At 48.5% G+C, this 13,388-nt stretch overlaps 1 protein-coding gene across 2 annotated transcripts in view; it reads right to left on the bottom strand.

Moving 5' to 3' along the window:
* FUBP3 (far upstream element binding protein 3) overlaps positions 1–12,024 on the bottom strand; it is a 38,947-nt gene extending 26,923 nt beyond the window's left edge. For both annotated transcript variants that reach the window (XM_059486462.1, XM_059486463.1), the window contains exons 1-2: positions 11,901–12,024; positions 4,888–4,993 (exon numbers count right to left, since the gene is read on the bottom strand). In XM_059486462.1, the coding sequence (XP_059342445.1) occupies positions 4,888–4,993; positions 11,901–11,993 (199 nt within the window). In that variant the 5' untranslated portion in view covers positions 11,994–12,024. The remainder of the gene's footprint in view (positions 1–4,887; positions 4,994–11,900) is intronic.
* Positions 12,025–13,388: the final 1,364 nt, after the last annotated feature.

The raw sequence follows: 13,388 nt of genomic DNA, 5'->3' as shown, positions 1-13,388 counted from the left end.
TTCATTTTGTAACACAATCCTACACTTGAAAAAGCCAGCTGTGGAGGGGAAACCTGTACCAGCACAGGGAGTTAAATCAGACAGGGAATTAATGCTTTAGATGCAGGTAGCAATGTCCCTCCAACCCATTCTGAGCTGCAGAATCCAGAGTAAGCCATTCACCCCCACAGGGAGCTATCAGCCTTAATGCATGTTTATTGGACAAATTAATACGGAGAAATTATGTCACAGTAAATTATGTGAGAGACCATTCCTTCACAGATAACTTCTCAAAAAACTGAGACTGAAGGCAAATGGAGAGAAATGGACATTATTTACTTCAAGTCATTTATGATTTCTCTTTGTTTGAGGGGGAAAAAATGATGTGGCTCCTAGTTCCAACAAGCTAAAGGTCCATTCCCTCTCCAACATGTCCATTTTTCTCTGAAAAACAGGGAGTGACAGAGAGGCAGGGCTGGGGCAGCCACAGTTCTGAAAGCTGATGCACCATTCCACTGTCTCCCTTCACACCAAGGAGGGGGCTGAACTCTGACAAGCCACATACATATTTCCCTCTTTTACATCTATTCAGTACAATTTAACTGTAACTGCAGTCATTTTATTGCAAATAAGGAAAAATACTGAATAAAATCAGCACAATTTCCTATTAATGGCACCTGCTGGTTGATAACTCTTCAATCTGCTTTACGCTTCACCTTAACTGAATTCTACCTAACAGACACTCAAAACAAATGTGGATTTTTCTTCCACCCCATAAAACAGAGCAGTGCCTCCCACTAAATTAATGTGCATGATGGGAATATGCAATCTCTTCAGGAATATCTTCATGGCTAGAATAAAATCAGAGCAACACATCTCCTTGAGAGCAGTGGAACAGGGCTGCTTTTCATACTTTAGAGCCAAAATGGGAGAATCATAAATTTTAGAAAGCTACAAAGATTGTTATCCTAATTCTCCATCATTAAATATTGATAGGTTTTTCTTGAATTAAATAGTCAAACCCTAATAATTTCTGTGTGTGACTTCACTGCAAATCTTTGGAGGTTTTTTCCCCTCCCTTAAACCACTTCATTTTAAAAAGTGGCCATCTGTAAAGTTACAAATTTTGAAGAACAGTGGCATTTTGTGTATTAAATAAAATCTTTTGCCAAGAGATCTGGACTTTTGCCTTGGTCCTACTGCTGCTGCAGATCTGTCAGAGCATCAGTACTGACTTCCATCAGCAGTAAGGGATAGAATTCCCTTCTGCCCATCACTATTTTCATTGAAAACACATTGGAGGGAAAGAATAAAATACTCTGTACAGCAGGATCATGTCATGTTTGAGCCCTTGGTTCTATTAAAATCAAATTTTATTACACCAGAACAAGTCATCTTCAGATCTGGATGTACCACAGGAGCTTTGGGAGGAGAGAGGAGTGGGGAGGGGGGTGTGAGGCTTCTCCAAGGTCTCTCACCTTTGTTTTCCCAGACTGAAAGGGTGCCCCAGCCTTCAGCTGTAATGCTGCTGCTTAATCCCACGGATCTCCCAGGATACTCCTTTAAAGCAGCCCAAACAAAGGGCAATGCTCTGTCCATCAGTCTCTTTGCAGCAGACTAGACCCCTGCTTCCTTTGAACAAAAGGAGGCTGCTTCTTTAAAGGTTATTTGGCATTAAACAAACTTATTAATCTCTGCTGATAATTAGAGGGACCTTTTAATTAGAACAGAGGCCAGGGGCAGCAGTTGGCCCTTAACAGGTGGGCTGGGGTCTGTCCCAGCAGCAGCCACAGGCAAGATGCCACCAGGTCTGTCTGCAGCTCACACTCACCTGTCCCCACAAACATCAACCCCTGCAAGTGGCCACAGAAATGGCAGCTGTGACTTGCCAGGAGCAGCACAAATCAACCTGATCTCTTCCCTGCACTACAGCTGTTTGCAGGATTACTTTCAAGTTGTTTCCAGAAAGGGGAAAAAAAGAAGCCAGGGAAAAGAGAAATAATCAGTCTCAAGGTCCATCTAACACTGGAGCCAGGTTACCAGGGCTGATCCTGCTGCTCCTCAGTTCAGATGAGGGTTATGTTAAAGGAAGTGCAAAAAGCACTCAGACATCCTGGTTTCTGACATTATATTAAGTCTGTTTTTCCTGGAAATGCTTGAAAAGCAGCTGAATTTGTTTTGATCAACACACTGACACCTGTCTCAAGACCACTTCCTCAGGTGGCATCAGGCAGCCACAGCAGCAGCTGTTTACAAAAACAGATGGGAAGAATGAGATTGTCCTGAAAGACAGACAGTTCTCCTGTCACCTTAAACACTTCCTCTGCAGACAATTTTTTCAGCAGTATTAGGAACAGAGATAATTTCCCAAGAGCTGCATGGGGATAAGGAAGCAGTGAGACCTGCACCCAGCTGTGAGCATGCAGTATACAGGGAAATTTCCCATCAGATTTGTTTCCAACCCATCCAAAGCAGTAGAATGTATCCAAATCCACTATAAAATGCACTATAACATTTCTAAAGCGTGTGTAACAATATAATCACTTCTTGACAACAACATCTCCAAACTGTGTTTCACAGACAAGCAGAAAATGGAGACAAGTGTGGGCATGAAATTCCAACACCCCTTGTTGCAGCTAACAGAGAACTAAAAAATCATCCAAATAGGAAATGCTTTCCTAATTTAAGTGTCCTATTAAAAGCAACTTCCATCTTCCAGATGTTTAAAGCTAAAGCTGCATTACAGACATTTAATTACACAGCAGCAAGAGCAGGTAGCCCAAGAGTGAGATATGGATCACACCACAAAGAGATCCAGAGCAAGAAGCACCCACAGCTTCAGGTAAAGAACAGCACAGGAGGATCCCACATGTAGGGGGGAACTCATCACACAGCTGCATCTCAGTACAGGATTTACTAACACCATTAGAAATAAAACCCAACATGACCCAAACTGAAAGAAGTGCTACAACCCTGACAATTCCTGCTTCTTTGTCAAATTCCAGCCCTTTAAAATATGACTTCTGTCATTTCTCACCTTCTCAAAGACCAGGTTTTTGGGAGGGGAGTTGGACAAAGTTCTATACAGATGTGTATGAACAACCCAAGGGCAAAAACAGCGTTTAAAAACAATTACAAACAAAGTCCAGTGCTGAGGACAGGGTGAGCAGAACAACTGCTGATGCAGGAGTCAGGAACAGCCACTCTGGGAGGCTCTCCCAGGAACAACACCCACCCATGGAGTTATCTCCAGAGCACAAGAAACCAGCAGCAATGCACTTTTCTAGCCCAGACTCTACTGTATTGACAGGCTGTGTGTCAACACAAACAGGCTCACCACGTTCTGGGGCTCACCAGTACAAGTTTAAGTACAAAGTCCAACCTGTCACTGAAACACTACAACCAACTCACGTGGTAGGAGTTCCTAAAACCCATTTTGTCAGGAGGTCAGAGCTCCACTTCAGTCTGATGAATCAATGACGAACACAGGCAGGGTAAATGTTGTGAATGACAGGTTCCCAGAGGGCTATTTTTACTCCTTTTCACACACAGCCACATCCCTAAGCTCAGAGCTGTTCAGCACTCCCCAGCACTGCCCAGCTCCTTCCCCTGCAGAACCAGCACACACCAGCAATGCCAGACCTCTGGCTTCTCAACAAAGATACAAAATGTGGCGCTCACCCAGATAAATCCATTCTCTCCTGAACCCCCAAACCAAAGGAGCAGCAGCAACCTGTTGCTCAAATGGAGCCAAGAGCAGAGAACAGAAGTGGGTGGTGGCATGTGCTCAGAAAACAGCAAGCCAGAGGCTCCACATGAGAGAAGCTTCTCCCCATGCAGCAGCATGTTTTTTTCACACTGAAGAGCAGACATGCAGCTATTTTCAGCCTTTGTATCAGACAGAAAAAAATTCTTTTCAAAATGAAGTGCTAGGCAGCAGCTTGGCTTATCTCCTCAGTACTCCTGAACATGTTCATGGGGGAGAGGATCACCCTGCAGGGCTATGAGTGTCAGGAAAAACACCAGAGGAAATAACAAAAAGGAAGACATAGCCATGCTTTTTATTTCTTCACAAGAAAAGGTGAGCTCTTTGCATCTGTACAGCAGCAGATAACACAGTTTAAACACTTGTAACAATGCATATAATTAGATTAATAAAGCCTAAAAAGCTATTTTTCGAGTTCTAACATTTTTGTTAGAACTCTTGTTCTAATAAAGATAAGAAACTAGTGGCTTATTTTAAAATTATAACAATTCATAAAATATTGACTTATGACAGTTACCAGTTATGGTCCATGCAATAAACCATCCTTTGGCTATGGCAAATTTTGAATTCTTCAGATTTCAGAATTCTCAAATAATAATGGAGAAAGCACAGCTAAATATTGGAAGTTTCCTTCCAATTTGCATCACCTTACATAAATATCTTTTCTCCTTAAAATTCAAGTAAACAGCACCCAGAACTTGACAGCAACTCAGCTCCTGGGCTGTGATTATTGTCACAGGTGGAAAGGAACATGTGTAATACTGTCCCTACACATTCCCTGCTCTCAGAAAAGAAGGGCTATCAGGGAAGAACATGTGCTGTGTACACCTGCTGCTCTATATGTGGGCTCCAGAATAGACCCAATGAACAAATCCTCCTCCCTCTACTACCACAGACCAAGATTTAAGTGACACAGTTTGTTTGCTAATTCCCAAAGGTCATGAACTACCAAAGAATTGCTTCACATTAACACTAATGCCTAAGAACACAGTGCAATCTAGGTAAGAGCAAACAGCACAGGGCATCTTGTATAAAATCTCTACACACAGAAAGCTGCAGCTTCCATCCTTAAAACACAACTGCCTCCATAGATGGATTTCAGGAGCTGCATGCACAAGACTGAGTAACCACAGGCAGCTTACCTCCATCATCCAGGGGCCGTTTCTGCACTCCATAACCGTAGACTGAGGGGTCCACAAGTGTTGTAGAATTATTCAAGTGAGGAATATCTCCAATTTTAGCAGCAATCTATAAAAAGGAGATAAAAACATTATCAGCCACCACAACTGAACACTGTTTCTTCCAATAAAGCTTTGACCCCAGGCCAATCTTCTCTCAGGTTGTTACTATATAGGTGGATTTGTAACAAGGTGCTTCATTTGTAAAGCAAACAGTTTTCTGCTTGCTTTGAATATTTGCTTAATTAAGATCATATTCACCCAGTTCCTCTTCCTGATCATAAGCAGCCCTGGAACATTACATTCAGGATTATTTGCTCAATGGATAGCTGACAAGCTAAATCTTGCTAAGAGGAGGGTTCAAACCAACCCCCCAACTTTGTCCTGGAGAAGCTGTGTGGGAGGACACGTGCTTCCTCCTGCATCCACGCAGATCCAGGCACACAGAAATGCACTCACACCCAGGGGGGAGCAGAGGGAGAGCGCAAACACAGCACAAGGACAGGTTTGGGAGCTCCCTGTCAAAGACTGGATCACTCTTGTTTGCTGTGTGAGGAATAAGCCAGTGGGCAAACTATCAGTGCAGAGCTAGTTTCCATTTCCTGCAGTGGTCAGTGCAGCACAAACACAGCCAATGCTGCCTGTGCCGCTGCTTCCAAGCCTTGCAGAGGGGAAACTGCCATTCCCTGCTGAGCCAGGACACAAGGAGTTCATTCACAGCAAAGAGGAGAGGCAGGTATCACAGTGAGGGGACTGAGGTAAGCAAATAAACTGAGACACACACCTAAACATCACTCAATGCAAGAGACAAGTGAAGCTCATCTCCAGTGACATTTGGGGACAGCTGTACAGGTGGGTGCTGACAACACAATTAGCTCTCTGAGCTAATTGATAGAAAACCACCCCAGAAACAGCCAGGTGCATTCCCTGGGTGCTGCACCCCATTTCACCCACCCAGGACAGGCAAACTGCACTGTCACAGCTCCCCTTGCCCACATAAAGTATTTTGCTGGAATAAGCAAGCACAGAACAAAGCAGTTACAGAACAAATATCAAGTACACTGTATGCTACAGCACTTGCTGCCTTCTCCAGCAAAAATAAAATAATTTCATCAAATCTTTACCAAGAGACTGATCTCACTCCATTATAACTGAGTTTCACCAGGGAATAAGGAACAGGAGCAGATGAAAGAGCATTTTACACAGAGATGGTTTTAATGACCAGCATATCTAAAGATTTCTAAAATTTGCATTTCACTGCAACAGCAAGACATCTCCAGCAGCTCTGGTTGTTGACACTATCTATCTTCTGCTGCAGTGGAACAAACAACTGCCCAAGATGCAGAACCACAGGGCACTGGAAAAAAGCTATTTGAAATAATCTCGGAAGATCGAGAGCATTGCTTTTAGAAAGAGAACAGCAAACATTCTGTTCAATGCCTTCCATGAAAAGGGCCCCAAGTTTGGACCATTTTCTCCTTATAGTCCATCCTGTCTTGTCTCCTTTTGGAAAGTCAGAAACTTTGCTGTGTCAGAAATGTCAGAGCTAGAGAATAAAATCTTCCAGCTGCAATCCTGTAGTGCAGCTTTCATGACAAGCATTTTGTACAGCAACATCTCCAGTAAATCCCCAGCCAGCTGGTTCTGAAAGCATTAACACACCTTGTCCTGTCCAGGAGGGAGGGCCAGGTGATGCTTTACCCTTTTGATAAATGTTGTACTGCATCCATGGATCCAGCCCTTTTCCCTTTCCCCTCATGTTTGGGATGAAGAGAATTGCAATGAAATACAAAAAGCAGAAATGCTTTCTGACTACTTCAACACTGAAATATAAATTTTAAAATTTATTTTACAGCAATCTGTGAACAGCTTTCATGCAGTAACTTAGACCAAAAAGAACAGTGTCAGGTATAACACACTCTGACATATTCTGGGATATTTAATTTCAACACCCTATTCAAGAACTCTCTTTCTGTCAGTGGTTATTTACCATGACTTACAAATTATGGATGATCCTTTAGAGGTGAAATCACTCAGCACTCACTCCAGGAAAATCAAAAACCAGTCTGTGGACAGCAGAAGCTGGCAGCCTGAAGTACAAAGGTGTTCAGGACCTTTGCTGGCACCAAGGCTGTGTCCTCCCACCTCGGGGAGCTCTGTGAACCCCAATGATCACCCTGGCACAGAACCCTCCAAGGGCAAAGCAAGAGTGTTAAAACAATTTTTACATTATCAGCTTTTAGGATATTTTCCTTTCTCCCCCCCTCTCCCTTTATTTAAAGTTGTACCCTTATCTCTAAAGCCTCCCAGCTGCCACTGGGTTGCAGGCAGACAATGGTGCCACCCCACCACAGCAGGAAAATGCACCCTGCAAAATGAAGAGCTGAGCTTTCCAAGTACATGGAGCAGCTAAAATACATTTTAGCATCTCATGCTCAACTCAAAATGGGAAGCTCAGATTTTATGACAAGTTCAGCAGGGAAGTAAGCACAAAAATTAGGACATGGCAAAAGCAAGCAGACCCAGCCCTTATCTGCCTCAATGACCTTGAGTAATGTACTGCTGTTAGCCACTGCTTTTGTCCTGCTCCATGTCAGCCTTAGGTTTTTTTCCTCCTTTTTTCTTGCACTTAAACCCAATGGATCCATTTTATCAAGCTCTGAAATACACTGGGGAAAAAGCATCTCTGTTTCTGCATCCCAAAATAAAGCTCTGCAACAAAGACTTTAAAAAGCAACACAAGTCCCAGCTGCAAATTGCACTGATAAAGCCAAGAAAATCAAATTAATCCATGAAGTTGTGTGAGAGATACAAGTTTTCCTACACCTGGCACTTCTGTTCTCCTATACATTTACCAGCCAGAAAAATGACAATACAAAACACAGAGTTAATACAAAACCACTTCTAAACATGGAGTTTCTTTGCTAGGCACACTCAAACACAAATATCTGCAGAATTTCAAGAGAACAGGCCCAGCTTCTAGGAAAAACCTCTCCATGGTGCCCTGCAAAGAACAGCAACAGATAAAATCACCAATTCTAGGTATTAGCAGGGTAAAAAAACCCAGTAAGGCACTGTCATCTGACCCTTCAGACTATTCTGGTCCTTGTGCTGCGCCTCCCATTCCCTCAGCAGAACACTCGAGTTGGGCTGACAGACATTTCTCCAGAGCTCTGCAGAAAGCAATAAAACCATCCACAACCATTCAAGCTGCTTGTCACAGGTGGTTTTCCTAAATACCAGAGTAACTGGCAAAGCCTGGATCTATTTGAGGATGACCTGAGAAAGGGGGTAGAGAAAAGTTTGTCCAGGACCCCTCCATGACCACAGAAATGAAAGTCAGAGCCTGATACAAAGAGGGATTTCAAACACAGCCTGGTGACAGTCAGTCTCAGGATATTCCCCATTTTTGAGGTAGCCAGGATGGCACATCACAGCCTCATCAGCCTCTCCTCTCCAGAGCATTCCCAGAATCCCAGCAAGGCACAGTTTGGTCAATAAGAACAACAAAACTTAAGGACAGTCTGAGAGAAATTCATTTTAGTCCAAAGCACAAGCAGCTCTGCTCATTTTCAGATCCCACTATTCAAAAGGGGAGCAAACATCCTCTCTCTCTCTTCCCACCCCAAAGCCAGCCTGCCTGGGAGCAGCTGCACAGACCTGTCCCCACCTCAGAGCCACCAATCACTTGGGACATGGTGCAGAAGATGCAGGACAGAGCAATTCAAAGTCCCAGCACTGCCTTGAAAAAGTAATTATTCATAAATCCCAAATATTTCAGAGTCCACAAAAAATCCAAGCAATTCCTGCACAAATGCTGAAAGCAATGCAAGGTAATTTCTTGCAAATATATTCCAGGTTTCTATTTTATATTCCCATAATCATCTCACATCCCAGTGGCTCTGAGGAATGCACTTTCCTTGAGTCAGGGAAGTCTTCCTTGTCCTTGTTCAGATGTTCAGAACCAAGCTCTGTATTCCACAGCCTGCTTGTGATGTTGTGGCTCTTGTGAGAACTGAATTTAGCAAATTTGATTCCTGGTCTTGCATGTGACACAAAACCTTGAAAGGTTCAAACATCAAGGCAGGGATGACCAAGCCACAAAGTAAAATCCTGAATTTCTTTCCTCTGCTCCCTCATGCCCTCAGAGCAAAAGGAATACTCCAAAAAGGCCAAAAGCTGTGCCAGATCAGTACAGCTCAGGCAAACACAGCACCAAACCCTTGGTGAAAGCTCTGCCATCATCTCCAGAGAGATATAAGGTGCAGCTGCATTTCCATTTTGCCCTGATTCTCAGCCAGGAAGCTCCATCACAGACTGCAGGGTGCTGAGGGAAATATCCATCACCTGAGCAATGAGGAGCATTTTCAGAGACATTTGGCAATGAGTCACCAGTGGCAACCTGGTTCTGTGCAAGAGAAAACCACCTGCTCTCTCACACAGCCTCTACAGAACTCAAATCAATTATTTTCACTGGGGAAGGAAACATTTCAGCCCTCCAACAGCTCCTTTCATCCCACAAACCCTAACAGAAAAAAAAAATCATATTCAACAGGCAGCAAACAACTCACTGCACAAAAATGTAGGACACTGCTCTCCCACAAACACGTGCAGAGCCCACATTTCCCAACACTCTTGTTGCCAGGCTGAGACAGCCAGAAGGCTGCTGCTGGAATCTTCCAGTTTTGGGCTCACGGAAACCCTGCAGGTACAGAATAATTGCAGCAAGCATAATGAACTTAAGAACAACCCAGAATTATTTACTGTTTATTATTCCACCTCCCTCATGCAGGGGTTGGGGTCTCACAGACTCTCCTTACAAACATGATGAGAGCAGTGAGGCAGCTCCAGCTCAGATCCATTTGAGTGTTTGGGCTCAGTTTGCACTGTTTGAGCTCTGAGGCATCACCCTCTATGCTGTGACTGATCACCAGTGGTACACACAGCAGGGTTTGGGGTGGGAGGCACCTCAAAGCTCATCCAGCTCCACCTCAGGGTCACCTTCCACTGTCCCAGGTGGCTCCAAACCCTGTCCAACCTGGCCAGGGATGGGGCAGCCACAGCTGCTCTGGGCACCCTGTGCCAGGGCCTCACCACCCTCACAGGAAAGATTTTTTTCCTAATATTTGACTAAATGTCCCCTCTTTCAGTTTGAGCCCATTCTCCTGATGGAAGAATCCAGTTCCTCTGCAGCTTCCCTGCAGCCCCTTCAGATCCTGGAGGATGCTGTGGTGTCCCCAGTGCACCTTCTCCTCTCCAGAGAGCCCCAGCTCTCCCAGTCTGGCTCCACAGGGCAGCTGCTCCACACCCCGACCAACCTCATGGCCTCTTCTGGACTTGAAAACACTCACAAAATAATTCCAACCAGCTGCACTTCAACAGCAAATAATTATTTTCTTTGACATAAATGAGTTATTCAGCTGCTAACAGGTGCCAGCATTATCAGATATTTAAATAAGATGTTTTTTTTGCAATGAGTAAGATAGAATCAGGTCAGACAAAAGCAGGTGCAGCACCAAGCACAAAACCCAGTCTGGCTGCTCAGACATCACAGTTCAAGGACAGGGGCTGCAAGAAGCAAGGCCTGGCTCACCCTGCAGCAGCTCACACCCACCAGCCTGTGCTGAGAGGGAAATCAGTGGCCCCAGAGCAGCTCCAGTGTCCTGGGAGGGGCAGGGTGTGGGTCTGCAGCACCAGGTGCCCCTGGGCAGGCTGCACACGACAGGGACTGGCTGCCCCTGATTCCCAGGGGAGCTGGGAGTGAGGGGACAGCACCCACAGAGAGCACTTGAGATGTCTCAGGGTCCAGCTTGGCTCCCTCAGAAGATTGTCAGTGAAATGACAAAGTCTGGGCAACAGGAGGGGATTTCTCCCACCTGGAGAGAGCAAAGTCAGGGTCTTTGAGCAGCTGCTCCTGGCACTCAGCTGTGTCACAGCTCCTGCATGTGCAGCCTGCTCAGAGATGAAACAAACCCCTGAGGCAGACCTGCAACAGGAGATGGGAACAACAGCCACAGCACCCGTGCTGGGAGCAGCAGCTCCTGGTTCTGCAGCACCTTCCACAAGCCAAGGAGCACAGAAATGCCTGGAATAGCCTGTGCTGAGGGCAAGGGTGGTGATTCCTGCAGGGCTGGGCACTTGCACTCAAACTTCCCATTTCAGCACTGAGTAAGCTCATGGATTCCTCGGGGAGCACCTCAGTGCCCCCTCCTCCCTCCCTGCAGGGAATGCCAAGCTCCTGCTCTGCCCAGGTCTGCATTCACAGAATCAAACAGCTTGGAAAGCATCTCTGAGGCCATGGAGCCCAACCTGAGGCTGATCAGCACCTTGCCAATCAGAGAATGTCACTGAGTGCCACACCCAGGGTTCCCTTAAACACCTCCAGGGGTGGAGACTCCACCACCTCCCCGGGCAGCCCATTCATGGCTAATTACCTTTCTGTGAAGGAATTCCATGCAATGCCCAACTAAACCTCCCCTGGCATGGCTTGAGACTGAGTGCTCCTGTCCTGTCGGTGGCTGTCGGGGAGATGAGTCCGACCCCAGCCGGGCACAGCTCCTCTCAGAGAGTGACACTTGTGACAAAGTTTCCCTGAGCCCCAGCTGGGGACATGCTCCTTTCAGGGACTGACACTGTCACAATGTCCCCCCGAGGCTGCTATTCTGCGGGCTGAGTGCCCCCAGCTCCCCCGGCCGCTCCTCACGGACACCCAGCCCAGCCCCGGTGCCGCTCTCCGGCCGGTGTGAGACCCGAACCGGCACCGCCTCAGCCCAGCCAGAGCCTGCGGGCCGCCCCCTCCCGCACAGCAGCGCTGCCGCCCCGGCACCGAGCACGGCCGGGCTGTCAGAGCCCGCCGCCCCCTCAGGGCTCGGCTCTCCCGGCACAGGGGCAGCGGCCGTGCCCCGCCTCCGCTCCGCGGCCTAGCGGCGCCCCGCTCCTCCTCCCGGCCGCCCCCGGCCCGCCGGCCGGCGCCTCACCTGCCGGGCCCGGTGCAGAGCGTCCACGAACCCCTCGGGCTTGATCCCCACGGGCGCCGCGCTCTGGCTCTGCCCCTGCGCCAGCTCCGCCATGGCCCGCGCCCGTCCCGCCGCTCCGCCCGGGGCCCGCGCCCGGAAAGGGAAGGAGCCCCCCGCTTCCGGCGGAAGTGCCCCGCGGGGGCGGGGCCTCGAGGGGGCTCGCGGTGAGGGGCGGGGCCGCTCGCGCGCCGTGGGTGGGGATGGGGAGAGGGGCGGAGTCAGGATAGGCCACGCCCACGTGGACCCCCGGGACCGCCCCCGGGATGGACCCGGGGACACTGAGGGGACACCGAGGGACACGAGGGAGACATGGTGGGGACAGGGCTGGGACACGGCGGGGACACGGAGGGAACAGGGATGGGACAGGGCAGGGACAGGGAGGGGACAGGGATGGGACAGGGCGAGGACAGGGAGGGGACAGGGATGGGACAGGGCAGGGACAGGGCTGGGACACCACGGGGACACGGGGGAACAGGGTTGGGACAGGGCGGCGACAGGGATGGGACAGGGCTGGGACACCGCAGGGACCGGCAGCGCCGCTGTCCCGGACCCTGCTCTGCCCCTGACAGCCCCTCCCGGCCTGTGACATCCCCTTCCTGATCGTGCCATCCCATCCACACCTGTGACATCCCATTCCCACCTATTCCATCCCATCCACACCTGTGACATCCCATTCCCACCCATTCCATCCCATCCTCACCTGTGACATCCCATCCCTGCCAGTCCCATCCCATCCCCACCTATTCCATCCCATCCCTGCCCGTTCCCTCCCACCCCTGCCCGTGCCACCCCATCCCTACCTGTCGCCATCCTCTCCCTGCTCATGCAATCCCCTCTGTGCCCTCTCTGTGCCCGTGCCAGCCCATCCCTGCCTGTGCCATCCCATGCCAGGCTGTGCCCTCACTGAGCCCCTCCCTGGAACACGCCTCCCATCCCACAGCTCCCATTCCCTGCCTGCTTTGGTCCATGTGTTTGAGGTTCCTGACTCACATGGCCATGGCTGGACACTGCCATGGTGTTGGTGACACTTTTTGCACAAAGATTCTGGGCGTGGGGAGCTCTGGGGGTGCCCCCAGGTCTGGTCCAGCCCCCGCTCCTGCCACAGTGAGCAGCAGGAGGCTCTGGGATGATGATGCAAGGACCAGTTAGTCAAGGATTCATGCAAAGAACATGCAAAGCTTGTTCCTTGAGCAGGGCCCTACACAGCCCTTCCTGCTGCTTTTTGTGAGTGTCATTTTTGGGTGATACCCCCCAAAATGCTGCCTGCACCCAGCTCCTGGCCTGGCAGGGTTTGCACACAAGGTTCACGGACCCACAGCCCATTTCCCAAAGCCCTGAGTAGGAAATTCAACACCTGAGGGATGTCCCACAGAGCTCTGTGCTCATCCTTGGCTGGGTCTTGCTCTTTCCAGTTCTGTGCATCCCATTTGTGCCTACAGGAGCAGGAAT

This window comes from Ammospiza nelsoni, chromosome 20, assembly GCF_027579445.1.
Source record: "Ammospiza nelsoni isolate bAmmNel1 chromosome 20, bAmmNel1.pri, whole genome shotgun sequence".
NCBI lineage: Eukaryota > Metazoa > Chordata > Aves > Passeriformes > Passerellidae > Ammospiza > Ammospiza nelsoni.
Note: the sequence above shows the minus strand (reverse complement) of the source record. Positions and strands in the feature narration are given on the sequence as shown.